Below are 21,179 nucleotides of genomic sequence, written 5' to 3'. Positions count from 1 at the left end.
TGTTCTTAGTAACAGCATGTATATGTTCTTAGTAACAGCATGTATATGTTCTTAGTAACAGCATGTATATGTTCTTAGTAACAGCATGTATATGTTCTTATCAACAGCATGTATATGTTCTTAGTAACAGCATGTATATGTTCTTAGTAACAGCATGTATATGATCTTAGTAACAGCATGTATATGTTCTTAGTAACAGCATGTATATGTTCTTATCAACAGCATGTATATGTTCTTATCAACAGCATGTATATGTTCTTATCAACAGCATGTATATGTTCTTAGTAACAGCATGTATATGTTCTTAGTAACAGCATGTATATGTTCTTAGTAACAGCATGTATATGTTCTTATCAACAGCATGTATATGTTCTTATCAACAGCATGTATATGTTCTTAGTAACAGCATGTATATGTTCTTATCAACAGCATGTATATGTTCTTAGTAACAGCATGTATATGTTCTTATCAACAGCATGTATATGTTCTTATCAACAGCATGTATATGTTCTTAGTAACAGCATGTATATGTTCTTATCAACAGCATGTATATGTTCTTAGTAACAGCATGTATATGTTCTTAGTAACAGCATGTATATGTTCTTAGTAACAGCATGTATATGTTCTTAGTAACAGCATGTATATGTTCTTAGTAACAGCATGTATATGTTCTTAGTAACAGCATGTATATGATCTTAGTAACAGCATGTATATGTTCTTAGTAACAGCATGTATATGTTCTTATCAACAGCATGTATATGTTCTTATCAACAGCATGTATATGTTCTTATCAACAGCATGTATATGTTCTTAGTAACAGCATGTATATGTTCTTATCAACAGCATGTATATGTTCTTAGTAACAGCATGTATATGTTCTTATCAACAGCATGTATATGATCTTAGTAACAGCATGTATATGATCTTAGTAACAGCATGTATATGTTCTTATCAACAGCATGTATATGATCTTAGTAACAGCATGTATATGTTCTTAGTAACAGCATGTATATGTTCTTATCAACAGCATGTATATGATCTTAGTAACAGCATGTATATGATCTTAGTAACAGCATGTATATGTTCTTATCAACAGCATGTATATGTTCTTAGTAACAGCATGTATATGTTCTTAGTAACAGCATGTATATGATCTTAGTAACAGCATGTATATGTTCTTATCAACAGCATGTATATGTTCTTATCAACAGCATGTATATGTTCTTATCAACAGCATGTATATGTTCTTAGTAACAGCATGTATATGTTCTTATCAACAGCATGTATATGTTCTTAGTAACAGCATGTATATGTTCTTATCAACAGCATGTACATGTTCTTATCAACAGCATGTATATGTTCTTATCAACAGCATGTATAGGTTCTTATCAACAGCATGTATATGTTCTTAGTAACAGCATGTATATGTTCTTAGTAACAGCATGTATATGTTCTTAGTAACAGCATGTACATGTTCTTAGTAACAGCATGTATATGTTCTTAGTAACAGCATGTATATGTTCTTAGTAACAGCATGTATATGTTCTTAGTAACAGCATGTATATGTTCTTAGTAACAGCATGTATATGTTCTTAGTAACAGCATGTATATGTTCTTAGTAACAGCATGTATATGTTCTTAGTAACAGCATGTATAGGTTCTTATCAACAGCATGTATATGTTCTTAGTAACAGCATGTATATGTTCTTAGTAACAGCATGTATATGTTCTTATCAACAGCATGTACATGTTCTTATCAACAGCATGTATATGTTCTTAGTAACAGCATGTATATGTTCTTAGTAACAGCATGTATATGTTCTTAGTAACAGCATGTATATGTTCTTATCAACAGCATGTATATGTTCTTAGTAACAGCATGTATATGTTCTTATTAACAGCATGTATATGTTCTTAGTAACAGCATGTATATGTTCTTAGTAACAGCATGTATATGTTCTTATCAACAGCATGTATATGTTCTTAGTAACAGCATGTATATGTTCTTATCAACAGCATGTATATGTTCTTAGTAACAGCATGTATATGTTCTTATCAACAGCATGTATATGTTCTTAGTAACAGCATGTATATGTTCTTATTAACAGCATGTATATGTTCTTAGTAACAGCATGTATATGTTCTTAGTAACAGCATGTATATGTTCTTAGTAACAGCATGTATATGTTCTTAGTAACAGCATGTATATGTTCTTAGTAACAGCATGTATATGTTCTTAGTAACAGCATGTATATGTTCTTAGTAACAGCATGTATATGATCTTAGTAACAGCATGTATATGTTCTTAGTAACAGCATGTATATGTTCTTATCAACAGCATGTATATGTTCTTAGTAACAGCATGTATATGATCTTAGTAACAGCATGTATATGTTCTTAGTAACAGCATGTATATGTTCTTATCAACAGCATGTATATGTTCTTATCAACAGCATGTATATGTTCTTAGTAACAGCATGTATATGATCTTAGTAACAGCATGTATATGTTCTTAGTAACAGCATGTATATGTTCTTATCAACAGCATGTATATGTTCTTAGTAACAGCATGTATATGTTCTTAGTAACAGCATGTATATGTTCTTATCAACAGCATGTATATGTTCTTAGTAACAGCATGTATATGTTCTTATCAACAGCATGTATATGTTCTTATCAACAGCATGTATATGTTCTTAGTAACAGCATGTATATGTTCTTATCAACAGCATGTATATGTTCTTAGTAACAGCATGTATATGTTCTTAGTAACAGCATGTACATGATCTTAGTAACAGCATGTATATGATCTTATCAACAGCATGTATATGTTCTTAGTAACAGCATGTATATGATCTTAGTAACAGCATGTATATGATCTTATCAACAGCATGTATATGTTCTTAGTAACAGCATGTATATGTTCTTAGTAACAGCATGTATATGTTCTTAGTAACAGCATGTATATGTTCTTAGTAACAGCATGTATATGATCTTAGTAACAGCATGTATATGTTCTTAGTAACAGCATGTATATGATCTTAGTAACAGCATGTATATGTTCTTAGTAACAGCATGTATATGTTCTTAGTAACAGCATGTATATGTTCTTAGTAACAGCATGTATATGTTCTTAGTAACAGCATGTATATGTTCTTAGTAACAGCATGTATATGTTCTTATCAACAGCATGTATATGTTCTTAGTAACAGCATGTACATGATCTTAGTAACAGCATGTATATGATCTTATCAACAGCATGTATATGTTCTTAGTAACAGCATGTATATGATCTTAGTAACAGCATGTATATGATCTTATCAACAGCATGTATATGTTCTTAGTAACAGCATGTATATGTTCTTAGTAACAGCATGTATATGTTCTTAGTAACAGCATGTATATGTTCTTAGTAACAGCATGTATATGATCTTAGTAACAGCATGTATATGTTCTTAGTAACAGCATGTATATGATCTTAGTAACAGCATGTATATGTTCTTAGTAACAGCATGTATATGTTCTTAGTAACAGCATGTATATGTTCTTAGTAACAGCATGTATATGATCTTAGTAACAGCATGTATATGTTCTTAGTAACAGCATGTATATGATCTTAGTAACAGCATGTATATGTTCTTAGTAACAGCATGTATATGATCTTAGTAACAGCATGTATATGTTCTTAGTAACAGCATGTATATGTTCTTAGTAACAGCATGTATATGTTCTTAGTAACAGCATGTATATGTTCTTAGTAACAGCATGTATATGTTCTTAGTGACAGCATGTATATGATCTTAGTAACAGCATGTATATGTTCTTAGTAACAGCATGTATATGATCTTAGTAACAGCATGTATATGTTCTTAGTAACAGCATGTATATGTTCTTAGTAACAGCATGTATATGTTATTAGTAACAGCATGTATATGTTCTTAGTAACAGCATGTATATGTTCTTAGTAACAGCATGTATAGGTTCTTATCAACAGCATGTATATGTTCTTAGTAACAGCATGTATATGTTCTTAGTAACAGCATGTATATGATCTTAGTAACAGCATGTATATGTTCTTAGTAACAGCATGTATATGTTCTTAGTAACAGCATGTATATGTTCTTAGTAACAGCATGTATATGTTCTTAGTAACAGCATGTATATGTTATTAGTAACAGCATGTATATGTTCTTAGTAACAGCATGTATATGTTCTTAGTAACAGCATGTATAGGTTCTTATCAACAGCATGTATATGTTCTTAGTAACAGCATGTATAGGTTCTTATCAACAGCATGTACATGTTCTTAGTAACAGCATGTATATGTTCTTAGTAACAGCATGTATATATTATTAGTAACAGCATGTATAGGTTCTTATCAACAGCATGTATATGTTCTTAGTAACAGCATGTATATGTTCTTAGTAACAGCATGTATATGTTCTTAGTAACAGCATGTATATGTTATTAGTAACAGCATGTATAGGTTCTTATCAACAGCATGTATATGTTCTTAGTAACAGCATGTACATGTTCTTAGTAACAGCATGTATATGTTCTTAGTAACAGCATGTATATGTTCTTAGTAACAGCATGTATATGTTCTTATCAACAGCATGTATATGTTCTTAGTAACAGCATGTATATGTTCTTAGTAACAGCATGTATATGTTCTTAGTAACAGCATGTATAGGTTCTTATCAACAGCATGTATATGTTCTTAGTAACAGCATGTATATGTTCTTAGTAACAGCATGTATATGTTCTTATCAACAGCATGTATATGTTCTTATCAACAGCATGTATATGTTCTTATCAGCAGCATGTATATGTTCTTATCAACAGCATGTATATGTTCTTATTGAATGTGAACAGCATGTACATGTTCTTATTAAATGAGATCCTGGCACAGGGAATATATGTTGGAGCTGCATGCCCAGCTGCCTTGTGTAAAACTGGATTATATAACTTTATTGAGAGTAAGGACGTTAAGTCCATGAAAACCTTGAGCAGATCCTGAGCTATGAGAGGAATGCTGAGAATTTTAATTAGATCCAGGATTTCAGTTTTCTACTCAAACTCTGGACCTCTCATCCAACTCTGGGCCTTCATTATCTTTCATTAATGGCAAAGAAGATGTATAATTATTACCTCAGATTGAATATAAGTCAATGAGAAAATCTTCCTACTTCTCTCTTCAGTACGTCCACATTTTCAGACAGGGAAACACTTTCGTCAGTGCTAAACAGAGTAAGGTTTGTAGACATATAGACTGTAAGGAGAATAGTAGTCATACTTTATACTGGAGCGAGTAATCTATGTCCAGCTGCAGTCATTCTTAACCATGCATGGCATCCATGAAAAGTTTCAGTCTGGCTTAAAACCCATGCACAGCACTGAAACATCCCTTTTAACCTGTTAAGTCCCGAGCCTGTTTTTCAGGTCTCAGGCTCGAAAATGACATTCCCAGAACAAATGAACATATCTTCCCTTCTAAAAGGGGTAAATTAATCATCTTTTTTCTCAAAGCAAGGTTACATCTGTGAGTTGGATTTAGAAGTGTCAGAATCAATATAGATGTTTTTATTTTAAAGTAAATTTTGATTGAACACAGTAAAAAAATGTAAATGATAGTGTCCGTCCAAAAAAAAAGATTACTTATAGTGAAAACCACCCTTGGATGATGGTAAGGTAGACTAAAAGCTTTAGGAATCCAAAGTACAACATATAATAAGTACCCTGTATCAAGATTGATGCAAAACAAGTGAAGTTTGACTTTTTTAGAGAGATTTAGCAAAAAACACCACTTCTGGGGTCATTTGGGTGATTTTCCATATCTCTGGCCTCCCTCGGTCGATTTTGATGATTGACATCTCTTTCTAACCGTCAGAGCCAATGGAATCAAGGGGAACTCCCACATACTCCTTATTTGGTCATGTGTGTGTGTTAGACTGCCGCATAGCCAAGACCGGAAGCTGCGATAATGCTGGTGGCTACCATTAGCAGCTAACTTTTACTCTCCGATTTTTACATAAAAATGGAATTATGGATAATAAATAATTTTTTCAAAGCGACAGAAACATTATCAACCTATGGATTAACCGATTCAGCCACGTTTTTTCTCGTTTTAATGCCATTGAACAAGTCTTTTGATCAGATTGACAGCTACGGTGAGACAATCTCCTGTAAAAGCATAAAGGTACGTGTTGTGATGTCTGTGTTTGCTTCCCCTGTCGCGAGTTCGGATCACTCAGTGATGATACTATACCTATATAATCTGTAGAACCTCAGCTTTAATTGGATATCTTGTATGTGCAGCTACGATAAGTAATAAGGGTATCTTTATCTTGAGTTCTGTGCCAAAGTGCGTTAGCATTTTTCGCTCAGGGGTCATTTAGGGTGCGTTCACACCTGCCTTGTATAGTCCGGTTGAATCGAACCCTGGTGCGTTTAGCCGCTTGGTGCGGTTCATTTGGGTCGGTGTGAACGCAGTCCGAGACCTCTGAAGTGAACTAAACAACCGGACTCTGGTCCACCTAAAAGAGGTGGTCTCGGAGCGCTTGCTTGTGAACTCTGGAGCAGTTCATCTCTGGTGTGAACGCGGTCCTCACCAAAACATCGGACGCGCAGTATTTACGTGTCACAAGAACGCGGATATCTTCAAAATCTTTAGCGAAAGAGTCTTTCAAGACATCCGCGTTTTTTTTAGTTAAAGAGTGAAGCAGAATTAAGTGTTGAACAGTGTCGTGTAAAGTAAAAATTCTCCGTCAGCTATAAAAGTAAGAACACCTGTCGTCGGTGAAACGCCCTCCTGACTGCAGAACGTCTCTCATGAACAAGAACATGGCGACCTAGATCCCTCCGCTTCGCGTTGGGCTCCTGATCAGCCTGTCGGTGTTACTTTCCCCATAAGGACCGCGCCGCTGCACATTATCCCGCTTATTACACGGCCACATTCTCAACAAAGTAACGACATGACTCCCACTATTAATTTAAATGCTTTTGTGGATTTAGAAAAAGATTTTATTGATTTGAAAAATAGTATTGATTTAAATTGACATGCATTCGCTAAGAAAAATAGTCCGTTGTTACCGTTTGAACTAACGTAGCAACGGCAGGAACTGCTTCGATAGCGTTTTTGAGGAGCTTTTTGATTACAGATTTGAAAACATCGTTGCTTGCTTTAAAAGTAGCACAATTCATTATGTCAAACCTTGGGAAGTATCTAAATATCCCTGCCCTAATGCCAAAGTAAATATCAACTGAATATGTGTCGCCGTCTGATGTCTATGTCTGGACCGCTGCGTAAAAAAGAGGGTTTCTGCCCGTTACTTCTCCGCTGTTTTTTAACGGACGTTGTCTGATTATACAATCATATGCGCGGGCCGCTAGTGTCTGTTGATCTCCAGATTAACAGCAGCATGAGAATAACCTGCCCAAAGTGCCGATGCTCCATGGCGGAGGCTCCGCTAGATATTGCTGGGATTTGCGTTTTTACCCCCTTAATGTCTGACCAATGGTTGAACAGCATTTCCGAGCACATGACTTGTGTTTAAAGTGTATAGGCCTTTTGAGTTTTGCCCGTGTGAACCTGGTGTGAACGCGAACCAAACCTTCTGAAGAATGAAACAATGTAACAAACTGTGGTCTGGTGCACACCAGAGAGTGGACTATTAGGTGTGAATGCGCCCTTAGATGCTTCTTATGAGACTTGTGTTTTGCTTTGGTAAAAATGGTTTGTATCGTCAGTTAGCTGAGATTCTTCCCGTTAATCTGGTATGACATTAATAGGTTCTTAAATATTAAGGGGTCTTTGGGGCTTAAGAGTTTTTAATGATCTGCTCCTAGCCGCCGACTCAGGTAGCGCAGCTGTCCTGGTGCTGTTAGACCTGACAGCTGCCTTTGACACTGTGGACCATAGCATCCTGTTGTCACGGCTTGAACAGTCCGCAGGCATCACAGACTCTGCCCGTGCATGGTTCCGGTCCTACCTGACAGACCGTAGCTTCTCGGCAAGGGCGACTGTGGCTGCGAGGGAGTACGGTCGTCTTTCAACCAGAAGGTTGTGAGTTCGATCCCAGCCCATGCAGTCACCATGTCGATGTATCCTTGGGCAAGATACTTAACCCTGAGTTGCTCCCGATGGCATGGCCAACGATGTGTGAATGTGTGTGAATGTTAGGTCCTAGAGTAAGGTACACTGCTCTGTATGAATGGGTGTGAATGGGTGAATGACATGTAGTATGTAAAGCGCTTTGAGGGGTCTTAAAGACTGGATAAAGCACAATATAAGTACAGTTCATTTACCATTTTCAGAGCAGCGAGGTGCCTTCTCCTCTGCTGAAGCCCCTCTTACCTGTGGGGTTCCCCAAGGCTCGATCCTGGGTCCCATCCTCTTTTTACTGTACATACTGCCCCTAGGTTCAATTCTTACTAAACACAATATTCCCTTCCACTGCTACGCTGACGATGTACAGATCTATCTGCCACTCAATTCAAATGTCAAACACTCATTACAGCAGTTTATGGACTGCTTAGCAGAGATCAAATCCTGGCTGAGCCAACATTTCCTCACCCTCAACGAGAGCAAGACTGAGGGTCATCTTTTTTGGACCCCGACCTCCAGCCTCTCCAGTTGATATTCTGGGCTCTCTCAATGAAAACATCCTCCCCTCTATCATGAACCTTGGAGTGACCTTCAATAGCGCTTTTAAATTCAACAAGCAGGTCAGCAGCGTAGTCAAATCTTGCTTTTTTTTTAAATACGACTATTGGCCAAGACCAAGTCATATTTATCTTTTAAAGATCTAGAAAGGGTTATTAAGACCTTTGTTACCTCGAGGTTGAACTACTGCTACGCTCTGTACGTGGGTATGGACCAGGAGTCAATCAAACGCCTGCAGCTAGTGCAGAACGCAGCTGCAAGTCTTCTCACTGGCCACAAAAAGCGTGATCACATCACCCCAACTCTGGCCTCACTGCACTGGCTTCCATTTCAGTTCATTTTAAAATCCTTTTATTTGTTTTAAAGCCCTAAATGGGCTGGCTCCGGCCTATATAGCTGAACTCCTCCAGCGCTACACCCCAGAGCCTTAAGGTCTGCTGACCAGCTGCTGCTGGTAGCGCCCAAGACCAGGCTCAAAACCTGAGGGCACCGAGCCTTTGCAGCAGCTGGCCCCGGGCTCTGGAACACTCTGCCCCTCCATGTGAGGTCGGCCCAGACCCTAGGGGTTTTTAAATCTACTCTAAAGACTCACTTCTTCTCCCTGGCCTTCTAGTCAGAGCGGAGCACGACTCCTGACTTTTCCCTGTGTTTTAAAAAAGATATATATTTCTGTTGTAAATGATTGTCTTTTATTGTGATTGTAGTAATGTGTTTTTATTACATGTACAGCACTTTGGCTCGACCAAAAATCGCTTTTAAATGTACTATATAAATAAAACTTGATTTGATTTAGATAAACAATAATAACAAAGACTTATTATCCTAAATTCCTGGTAGACCCAACTGCCTCCAACCAGAAGCTAACCCAGCACAGAAACATCAGGACGGTCCAGCTAACATCTACTAACAACCAGAAAGTAAACCAGCACCGAATCATCAGGACGGTCCAGCTAACATCTACTAACAACCAGAAAGTAAACCAGCACCGAATCATCAGGACAGTCCAGCTAACATCTACTAACAACCAGAAAGTAAACCAGCACCGAATCATCAGGACGGTCCAGCTAACATCTACTAACAACCAGAAAGTAAACCAGCACCGAATCATCAGGACGGTCCAGCTAACATCTACTAACAACCAGAAAGTAAACCAGCACCGAATCATCAGGACAGTCCAGCTAACATCTACTAACAACCAGAAGCTAACCCAGCACAGAAACATCAGGACGGTCCAGCTAACATCTACTAACAACCAGAAAGTAAAACAGCACCGAATCATCAGGACGGTCCAGCTAACATCTACTAATAACCAGAAACTAACCCAGCACAGAAACATCAGGACGGTCCAGCTAACATCTACTAACGATCAGCGAGAACAAACCGAACTCAGTGAGCTACCAGAGAACACATATTCAGAAGTTGTGATAATACAGGTGAAATACTTTAGATTATCACCAACATGTCCGCTTACTTTCAGTGATATTAACAGTATAACTGATATCAGACCAGAGAACCAGAGTCCAGCAGAATGGTTCCCTCCTCACTCAGTTCCAGATAAAAGAGTTGGTCAAATCCTGGTCAAATTGTGAAAGCTGCAGTACTGAGGAGTCCTGATTCTGTTGCTCTGAGGAAACATGCAGCTGATATCCGAGTTTCGGTCATGTGAGTCGGACTTTGGACCTCAGACGGGTCAACACAGAAACTAGGAACCCAACCTAAAGCAGCCCCCGACCAGCAGGTGTTTAACCAGGTCACTACTACTTGAAGTTAATCATTACACAACGAACACAGTGAGCTGATAGGCTGCCTTCCTCTATCTGTGCTAACACTGAGGGTCAGAGCAGCTGATCCACACAGAACATGCTTTAGCTGCACTCTCTCCAGAGATCAGCTGCAGAACCCACAGTAACAATCACCTCCACAACATCAACATGTGATGGACTCCTGTCACACACACACACACACACACACACACACACACACACACACACACACACACACACACACACACACACACACACACACACACACACACACACACACACACACACACACACACACACACACACACACACACACACACACTACCTCGCTAACAACAGGACGGTACGTACGTACACACACGTGTGTTATGGAGAACCTCTCGATGTGTGTGTTATGGAGAACCTCTCAGATGTGTGTGTTATGGAGAACCTCTCAGATGTGTGTGTTATGGAGAACCTCTTGATGTGTGTGTTATGGAGAACTTCTTGATGTGTGTGTTATGGAGAACTTCTTGATGTGTGTGTTATGGAGAACCTCTTGATGTGTGTGTTATGGAGAACCTCTTGATGTGTGTGTTATGGAGAACCTCTCAATGTGTGTGTTATGGAGAACTTCTTGATGTGTGTGTTATGGAGAACTTCTTGATGTGTGTGTTATGGAGAACCTCTTGATGTGTGTGTTATGGAGAACCTCTCAATGTGTGTGTTATGGAGAACTTCTTGATGTGTGTGTTATGGAGAACTTCTTGATGTGTGTGTTATGGAGAACCTCTCAGATGTGTGTGTTATGGAGAACTTCTTGATATGTGTGTTATGGAGAACTTCTTGATGTGTGTGTTATGGAGAACCTCTTGATGTGTGTGTTATGGAGAACCTCTTGATGTGTGTGTTATGGAGAACTTCTTGATGTGTGTGTTATGGAGAACCTCTTGATATGTGTGTTATGGAGAACTTCTTGATGTGTGTGTTATGGAGAACTTCTTGATGTGTGTGTTATGGAGAACCTCTTGATGTGTGTGTTATGGAGAACCTCTTGATGTGTGTGTTATGGAGAACTTCTTGATGTGTGTGTTATGGAGAACCTCTCAGATGTGTGTGTTATGGAGAACTTCTTGATGTGTGTGTTATGGAGAACTTCTTGATGTGTGTGTTATGGAGAACTTCTTGATGTGTGTGTTATGGAGAACCTCTTGATGTGTGTGTTATGGAGAACCTCTTGATGTGTGTGTTATGGAGAACCTCTTGATGTGTGTGTTATGGAGAACCTCTCGATGTGTGTGTTATGGAGAACCTCTTGATGTGTGTGTTATGGAGAACCTCTCGATGTGTGTGTTATGGAGAACTTCTTGATGTGTGTGTTATGGAGAACCTCTCAGATGTGTGTGTTATGGAGAACTTCTTGATGTGTGTGTTATGGAGAACTTCTTGATGTGTGTGTTATGGAGAACTTCTTGATGTGTGTGTTATGGAGAACCTCTTGATGTGTGTGTTATGGAGAACCTCTTGATGTGTGTGTTATGGAGAACCTCTCAATGTGTGTGTTATGGAGAACTTCTTGATGTGTGTGTTATGGAGAACTTCTTGATGTGTGTGTTATGGAGAACCTCTTGATGTGTGTGTTATGGAGAACCTCTCAATGTGTGTGTTATGGAGAACTTCTTGATGTGTGTGTTATGGAGAACCTCTCAATGTGTGTGTTATGGAGAACCTCTCAGATGTGTTTGTTATGGAGAACCTCTTGATGTGTGTGTTATGGAGAACCTCTTGATGTGTGTGTTATGGAGAACCTCTCGATGTGTGTGTTATGGAGAACCTCTCAGATGTGTGTGTTATGGAGAACCTCTTGATGTGTGTGTTATGGAGAACCTCTTGATGTGTGTGTTATGGAGAACCTCTTGATGTGTGTGTTATGGAGAACCTCTTGATGTGTGTGTTATGGAGAACTTCTTGATGTGTGTGTTATGGAGAACTTCTTGATGTGTGTGTTATGGAGAACCTCTCGATGTGTGTGTTATGGAGAACCTCTCATATGTGTGTGTTATGGAGAACCTCTTGATGTGTGTGTTATGGAGAACTTCTTGATGTGTGTGTTATAGAGAACCTCTTGATGTGTGTGTTATGGAGAACCTCTCATATGTGTGTGTTATGGAGAACCTCTTGATGTGTGTGTTATGGAGAACTTCTTGATGTGTGTGTTATAGAGAACTTCTTGATATGTGTGTTATGGAGAACCTCTCAGATGTGTGTGTTATGGAGAACCTCTCAGATGTGTGTGTTATGGAGAACCTCTTGATGTGTGTGTTATGGAGAACCTCTCGATGTGTGTGTTATGGAGAACCTCTTGATGTGTGTGTTATGGAGAACTTCTTGATGTGTGTGTTATGGAGAACCTCTTGATGTGTGTCTTATGGAGAACTTCTTGATGTGTGTGTTATGGAGAACCTCTCAGATGTGTGTGTTATGGAGAACCTCTCAGATGTGTGTGTTATGGAGAACCTCTTGATGTGTGTGTTATGGAGAACCTCTCGATGTGTGTGTTATGGAGAACCTCTCGATGTGTGTGTTATGGAGAACCTCTTGATGTGTGTGTTATGGAGAACTTCTTGATGTGTGTGTTATGGAGAACTTCTTGATGTGTGTGTTATGGAGAACCTCTTGATGTGTGTGTTATGGAGAACTTCTTGATGTGTGTGTTATGGAGAACTTCTTGATGTGTGTGTTATGGAGAACCTCTTGATGTGTGTGTTATGGATAACCTCTTGATGTGTGTGTTATGGAGAACTTCTTGATGTGTGTGTTATGGAGAACTTCTTGATGTGTGTGTTATGGAGAACTTCTTGATGTGTGTGTTATGGAGAACCTCTTGATGTGTGTGTTATGGAGAACCTCTTGATGTGTGTGTTATGGAGAACCTCTTGATGTGTGTGTTATGGAGAACTTCTTGATGTGTCTGTTATGGAGAACCTCTTGATGTGTGTGTTATGGAGAACCTCTTGATCTGTGTGTTATGGAGAACTTCTTGATGTGTGTGTTATGGAGAACTTCTTGATGTGTGTGTTATGGAGAACCTCTTGATCTGTGTGTTATGGAGAACTTCTTGATGTGTGTGTTATGGAGAACTTCTTGATGTGTGTGTTATGGAGAACTTCTTGATGTGTGTGTTATGGAGAACTTCTTGATGTGTGTGTTATGGAGAACTTCTTGATGTGTGTGTTATGGAGAACCTCTTGATGTGTGTGTTATGGATAACCTCTTGATGTGTGTGTTATGGAGAACTTCTTGATGTGTGTGTTATGGAGAACCTCTTGATGTGTGTGTTATGGAGAACCTCTTGATGTGTGTGTTATGGAGAACTTCTTGATGTGTGTGTTATGGAGAACTTCTTGATGTGTGTGTTATGGAGAACTTCTTGATGTGTGTGTTATGGAGAACCTCTTGATGTGTGTGTTATGGAGAACCTCTCGATGTGTGTGTTATGGAGAACCTCTCGATGTGTGTGTTATGGAGAACCTCTCAGTGTGTTAAACAGAGTGTTTCCCAGCAGTCACCTTGGTGATGATCAGAGGCTCTCGATGCTCCAGTCCTCCTCTGAGAGTGAAGCCCCATGGAGCTCCTCCTGAGAGGAAAACCTCCAGCAGCCTGCAGCTCTCTGCGTCTCTGTGAGGAACGTCTCTGTGAGGAACGTCTCTGTGAGGAACGTCTCTCTGCATCACATGCCAAACGCTGCCTGCCTCTGAGTACTGAGGACCGGACTCCATGCTACTGCTGAGAGGAAACAAAGACAGTATTAAATCAAACACAAACACAGTTAGAACTGAATAGAGACCCTGCTCCTCTGGATACAGTCAGTCCAGAGACAGGTGTGTGTGTCCGTCTCTCAGACTGTGTCGAAGCTGACTGCAGACGTAAATACTGTTATTACACAAAGACTAAATATTTCTGTAGTAGTGCCTCTACTTTAAAGAGTCCTCTCCTGCTGATGTTCAGGTGTATATCAGTATGTCTCTACTTTAAAAAGTCCTCTCCTGCTGATGTTCAGGTGTATATCAGTATGTAGTTTCTCTACTTTAAAGAGTCCTCTCCTGCTGATGTTCAGGTGTATATCAGTATGTAGTGTCTCTACTTTAAAGAGTCCTCTCCTGCTGATGTCCAGGTGTATATCAGTATGTAGTGTCTCTACTTTAAAGAGTCCTCTCCTGCTGATGTTCAGGTGTATATCAGTATGTAGTGTCTCTACTTTAAAGAGTCCTCTCCTGCTGATGTTCAGGTGTATATCAGTATGTAGTGTCTCTACTTTAAAGAGTCCTCTCCTGCTGATGTTCAGGTATATATCAGTATGTAGTGTCTCTACTTTAAAGAGTCTTCTCCTGCTGATGTTCAGATGTATATCAGTATGTAGTGTCTCTACTTTAAAGAGTCCTCTCCTGCTGATGTTCAGGTGTATATCAGTATGTAGTGTCTCTACTTTAAAGAGTCCTCTCCTGCTGATGTTCAGGTGTATATCAGTATGTAGTGTCTCTACTTTAAAGAGTCCTCTCCTGCTGATGTTCAGGTGTATATCAGTATGTAGTGTCTCTACTTTAAAGAGTCCTCTCCTGCTGATGTTCAGGTGTATATCAGTATGTAGTGTCTCTACTTTAAAGAGTCCTCTCCTGCTGATGTTCAGGTGTATATCAGTATGTAGTGTCTCTACTTTAAAGAGTCCTCTCCTGCTGATGTTCAGGTGTATATCAGTATGTAGTGTCTCTACTTTAAAGAGTCCTTTCCTGCTGATGTTCAGGTGTATATCAGTATGTAGTGTATCTACTTTAAAGAGTCCTCTCCTGCTGATGTGCAGGTGTATTTCAGTGTGTAGTGTCTCTACTTTAAAGAGTCCTCTCCTGCTGATGTTCAGGTGTATATCAGTATGTAGTGTCTCTATTTTAAAGAGTCCTCTACAGCTGATGTTCAGGTGTATATCAGTATGTAGTGTCTCTACTTTAAAGAGCCCTCTCCTGCTGATGTTCAGGTGTATATCAGTATGTAGTGTCTCTACTTTAAAGAGTCCTCTCCTGCTGATGTTCAGGTGTATATCAGTATGTAGTGTCTCTATTTTAAAGAGTCCTCTACAGCTGATGTTCAGGTGTATATCAGTATGTAGTGTCTCTACTTTAAAGAGTCCTCTCCTGCTGATGTTCAGGTGTATATCAGTATGTAGTGTCTCTACTTTAAAGAGTCCTCTCCTGCTGATGTTCAGGTGTATATCAGTATGTAGTGTCTCTACTTTAAAGAGTCCTCTCCTGCTGATGTTCAGGTGTATATCAGTATGTAGTGTCTCTACTTTAAAGAGTCCTCTCCTGCTGATGTTCAGGTGTATATCAGTATGTAGTGTCTCTACTTTAAAGAGTCCTCTCCTGCTGATGTTCAGGTGTATATCAGTATGTAGTGTCTCTACTTTAAAGAGTCCTCTCCTGCTGATGTTCAGGTTTATATCAGTATGTAGTGTCTCTACTTTAAAGAGTCCTTTCCTGCTGATGTTCAGGTGTATATCAGTATGTAGTGTATCTACTTTAAAGAGTCCTCTCCTGCTGATGTGCAGGTGTATTTCAGTGTGTAGTGTCTCTACTTTAAAGAGTCCTCTCCTGCTGATGTTCAGGTGTATATCAGTATGTAGTGTCTCTATTTTAAAGAGTCCTCTACAGCTGATGTTCAGGTGTATATCAGTATGTAGTGTCTCTACTTTAAAGAGTCCTCTCCTGCTGATGTTCAGGTGTATATCAGTATGTAGTGTCTCTATTTTAAAGAGTCCTCTCCTGCTGATGTTCAGGTGTATATCAGTATGTAGTGTCTCTACTTTAAAGAGTCCTCTCCTGCTGATGTTCAGGTGTATATCAGTATGTAGTGTATCTACTTTAAAGAGTCCTCTCCTGCTGATGTTCAGGTGTATATCAGTATGTAGTGTCTCTACTTTAAAGAGTCCTCTCCTGCTGATGTTCAGGTGTATATCAGTATGTAGTGTCTCTATTTTAAAGAGTCCTCTCATGCTGATGTTCAGGTGTGTATCAGTATGTAGTGTCTCTATTTTAAAGAGTCCTCTCCTGCTGATGTTCAGGTATATATCAGTATGTAGTGTATACTTTAAAGAGTCCTCTCCTGCTGATGTTCAGGTGTGTATCAGTATGTTGTGTCTCTATTTTAAAGAGTCCTCTCCTGCTGATGTTCAGGTTTATATCAGTATGTAGTGTATACTTTAAAGAGTCCTCTCCTGCTGATTTTCAGGTGTATATCAGTATGTAGTGTCTCTACTTTAAAGAGTCCTCTCCTGCTGATGTTCAGGTGTATATCAGTATGTAGTGTATACTTTAAAGAGTCCTCTCCTGCTGATGTTCAGGTGTATATCAGTATGTAGTGTCTCTACTTTAAAGAGTCCTCTCCTGCTGATGTTCAGGTGTATATCAGTGTGTAGTGTCTCTACTTTAAAGAGTCCTCTCCTGATGATGTTCAGGTGTATATCAGTATGTAGTGTCTCTATTTTAAAGAGTCCTCTCCTGCTGATGTTCAGGTGTATATCAGTATGTAGTGTCTCTACTTTAAAGAGTCCTCTCCTGCTGATGTTCAGGTGTATATCAGTATGTAGTGTATCTACTTTAAAGAGTCCTCTCCTGCTGATGTTCAGGTGTATATCAGTGTGTAGTGTCTCTACTTTAAAGAGTCCTCTCCTGCTGATTTTCAGGTGTATATCAGTATGTAGTGTCTCTATTTTAAAGAGTCCTCTCATGCTGATGTTCAGGTGTATATCAGTATGTAGTGTATACTTTAAAGAGTCCTCTCCTGCTGATGTTCAGGTGTGTATCAGTATGTCGTGTCTCTATTTTAAAGAGTCCTCTCCTGCTGATGTTCAGGTGTATATCAGTATGTAGTGTATACTTTAAAGAGTCCTCTCCTGCTGATGTTCAGGTGTATATCAGTATGTAGTGTCTCTACTTTAAAGAGTCCTCTCCTGCTGATGTTCAGGTGTATATCAGTATGTAGTGTATACTTTAAAGATTCCTCTCCTGCTGATGTTCAGGTGTATATCAGTGTGTAGTGTCTCTACTTTAAAGAGTCCTCTCCTGATGATGTTCAGGTGTATATCAGTATGTAGTGTCTCTACTTTAAAGAGTCCTCTCCTGAGGATGTTCAGGTGTATATCAGTATGTAGTGTCTCTACTTTAAAGAGTCCTCTCCTGCTGATGTTCAGGTGTATATCAGTATGTATTGTCTCCACTTTAAAGAGTCCTCTCCTGCTGATGTTCAGGTGTATATCAGTATGTATTGTCTCCACTTTAAAGAGTCCTCTCCTGCTGATGGGTCTTTGCTTCCTATAGGCTTTATAACTGTGTGTCAGACTGCTGGAGGAGAAACGGCACATTAAAGATATGATGATTCATTATAATCACGTTAATGCTAGCTCTGACCTTTTTTTGTTTTAATCCTCTCCATTGTTAAAGAGGAGGACTGTGTAATGCCTGCTGTCAATTTAATCCTTTAATCAGAAATACATTTATGATTTTCCCCAACAGCATCTGAAACCCTGATAAGCATGGCAGTAACATGAGTCATCAAATAATACCATGATCAGACGGCAACAACCAACCTTTATTTATACCGTCGACATGACTGTGTCATTGTTACCTGTGTCATTATTACAGTGTTATATTACTGTGTAATTCTGCAGCTGATTAAACTGATGATAAACAATGGAAACCTCTCCAGCAGATACACGGAGCCCGGCTCTAACACCGACCCACACTTTACTGATCCACACAGAATCTAACTGTCTCCAACTATAAAACTACTTTATTCATTAATCAGTGGCGGCTCCAGAGTGTTGGGTAATCTATGGTAGGGCTAACCCATAGAGAGGTGGCGCTCAAGTCAGTATTTGCAATGTAATTACATACAGGCTCCCCTTGACAGTGAAACGCCACGCGTGAGGTTTAGATTATTTCCCTGTCTCAATCCAAATTGAACTGTATGAAATAAAAAGGCACATTTGTCTTGTAGTAAATAAAAAGGGCGACCTGGAGCCAATCCTGGAATATACCCACAGGTGAAGAGTTGACATGCTGAAAACCCAACCCCTGCAGGGGGGTCTGGGGGGATTCTCCCTCAGGAGATTTTTTGAAATACTCATGTAAAATACACATTCTGGTACTCTCTTGAGAAAAAATAAAAAATAAATCTATCACTACACGACATTAATTAATAGCATTTTAGTTTTGTGTTACTTTGTTCTGAAGGCTGAAGCTGCTGCTCCTCACAGAGAGAAGAGGGAAGAGGCTGTGTGAATTACTTTACATTATGGATAAGGGTGGATAGCCCCCATTGTTCTGTGTGTCAAAATGAAAGACAGACCACACACCTATCAATCATCAAACCGTGGGGTCTTATTTCATTACGTGTTGATTTCTATACGTTGTATCGATGTATATTGAGATGTACTACAGCAAAAGTATTCTCCGTCGGGACATCCTGCAACAACACCACGCCGTTATCTTGATTCCGATTGGCCAGAAGACATTATCAAAGATGTTCTATTGAGAAGACGATCACTACGTGATAAAAGTTTTCAAACCAGTTTCTAATCTTCGGTATTTCCGGACAAGTGGCTACTGAAATCAATCTTACTAACTGCTGTCTGTGCAATTTGCTCCGCGCGAGTTGGCGGACTTTATTTAGCTTACTTTAACATCATTGTTCATGGTGGGGCTAAGGTGGGGCTAAGCCATTTCTTGGTATGGCTGTAGCCTACCCCAGCCATACCCTGGCGCCGCCGCCACTGTTCATTATATGTTATAGTTTAACACCACCGATCTTACCTGCGAGTGACCGTGTGTTTAGGGCTCCAGGAGAGAACAGGGGCTCCGGACCGGGGTTAGGGAGCTCCGGACAGGGCAACGGGAGGCTCCGGACCGGGATTAGGGAGCTCCGGTTAATAAATCCCAGCTCTGTGTCTCACAGTCTGCATCTTTCAAACTTTTAGAGTCAAACCAACAACTTCATAAAGTGAATCCCCAGCTGTTGTCTCTGTGCAGAAACCCGAGTCTCCTCCGTCAGTGGCTCCAGGAAACAGTGATTCAACTCCTGTTAGCTTCAGTTAGCCTCGGTTAGCTTCATGTGTCTCCTGCTCTGATCCCAGGAAACACTTGAAGCTAACTGAGGCTAACAGGAGGCTAACAGGAGAACAGGTTAATAACAAGAGCAGAAACTGAAGTCTGCTGTCACCTGCTGTCTGAGAGGGGAACTGCACGTATTAAAATATTAAAATAAACAGTGGTTAAGTACTCAAATATTGTACTTGAGTAACAGTAGAAGTACTCAGATCTTGTACTTGAGTAAAAGTAGAAGTACTCAGATCTTGTACTTGAGTGAAAGTAGAAGTACCTGAGTGTAGGAATACTCTGTTACAGTAAAAGTCCTGTATTAAAGTATTATCATCAACATATAGTTAAAGTAGTTAAAAGTAGTCATTGTGCAGATAATAATAATAAATATGATATGTCTTAATTATTGATGCAACAAAGTGCATCCAAAGCTGGTAAAGTTGAAGTGTGTGTGTGTGTGTGTGTGTGTGTGTGTGTGTGTGTGTGTGTGTGTGTGTGTGTGTGTGTGTGTGTGTGTGTGTGTGTGTGTGTGTGTGTGTGTGTGTGTGTGTGTGTGTGTGTGTGTGTGTGTGTGCAGTCTGATTCAAAAACCAGACGGATTAAACAACACATAATCATAAACAGTTTATTAATAATCAGAGTCACTGAATATGGATGATATAATGTGTATCAGGTCTGTATATAATAATAATAATGATAATAATTAAAACAATAAAAACAATTAAAAAGAAATATAAAACATTTTGATGAATGAATGTAACTGACCTATTCAGGGTCTATGAATCGTTTGAAAGATTTAAGTTCATATTTATAAAGTTGAACATCTCTCAGGTGTCTGGTGGTCGCTTCTCTTATAATCATTTATAAGATTCATAGAACGCTTCTCCTAACGATTACAAGGAAACTTGGATCTGCTCCGATTTCCAAACTTGTAAAAAATCACAGCAGGAACAATTCATAAAATGTAATGACATAACATTTGCAGTGAAAATATGAACACAAATTTGCAACTGAAACACTAGATAAAGATGATGAAATAATGAAAATAAAAAAAACACAAATGAAGGAAGTATGGAAGCCCTGATAGGCCAAAATACAAAGGAATAAATGGGGTAAGGAGGAGAGTGTCTGAGACCCGGTGCACTGCACAGAAGGTGGAGTCTGATATTATTACTATCATAGAATCCTCATATCACGGCTCAAAGGGTTAGTCTGGTCTGGAATCAAAGTTCCAGCAGGATTCTACGTCAGCTGCAGGCAACATCATGTAAACTAATATCATGTGAATTACAAAGGGTGGTGCTCAGGGGGCCAAACACTCAGCATGCAGGGTGGAGGCTGCATCGTGGAGGGAGGAGGCTGCATCATGCAGGGTGGAGGCTGCATCGTGGAGGGAGGAGGCTGCATCATGCAGGGAGGAGGCTGCATCGTGGAGGGAGGAGGCTGCATCATGCAGGGTGGAGGCTGCATCATGCAGGGAGGAGGCTGCATCATGCAGGGAGGAGGCTGCATCGTGGAGGGAGGAGGCTGCATCATGCAGGGAGGAGGCTGCATCATGCAGGGTGGAGGCTGCATCGTGCAGGGTGGAGGCTGCATCGTGCAGGGTGGAGGCTGCATCGTGCAGGG

The 21,179-nt window shown here is 39.6% G+C and overlaps 1 protein-coding gene across 5 annotated transcripts in view; it reads right to left on the bottom strand.

Moving 5' to 3' along the window:
• The window catches only part of shroom2a (shroom family member 2a), a 41,398-nt gene extending 21,792 nt beyond the window's left edge, over positions 1 to 19,606 (bottom strand). For 3 of the 5 annotated variants that reach the window (XM_079685817.1, XM_079685819.1, XM_079685820.1), the window contains exons 1-2: positions 19,269 to 19,606; positions 13,977 to 14,193 (exon numbers count right to left, since the gene is read on the bottom strand). In XM_079685817.1, coding sequence (XP_079541943.1) covers positions 13,977 to 14,186 — 210 coding nt within the window. In that variant the 5' untranslated portion in view covers positions 14,187 to 14,193; positions 19,269 to 19,606. Of the gene's footprint in view, positions 1 to 10,136; positions 10,368 to 13,976; positions 14,194 to 19,268 lie in introns of those variants that run through there. The other 2 variants (XM_079685818.1, XM_079685821.1) reach the window with 2 other exon arrangements.
• Between the last annotated feature and the right edge of the window lie 1,573 nt (positions 19,607 to 21,179).

The sequence above is a fragment of the Notothenia rossii genome, assembly GCF_949606895.1.
Source record: "Notothenia rossii genome assembly, chromosome: 1".
NCBI classification, from domain to species: Eukaryota; Metazoa; Chordata; class Actinopteri; order Perciformes; family Nototheniidae; genus Notothenia; species Notothenia rossii.
Note: the sequence above shows the minus strand (reverse complement) of the source record. Positions and strands in the feature narration are given on the sequence as shown.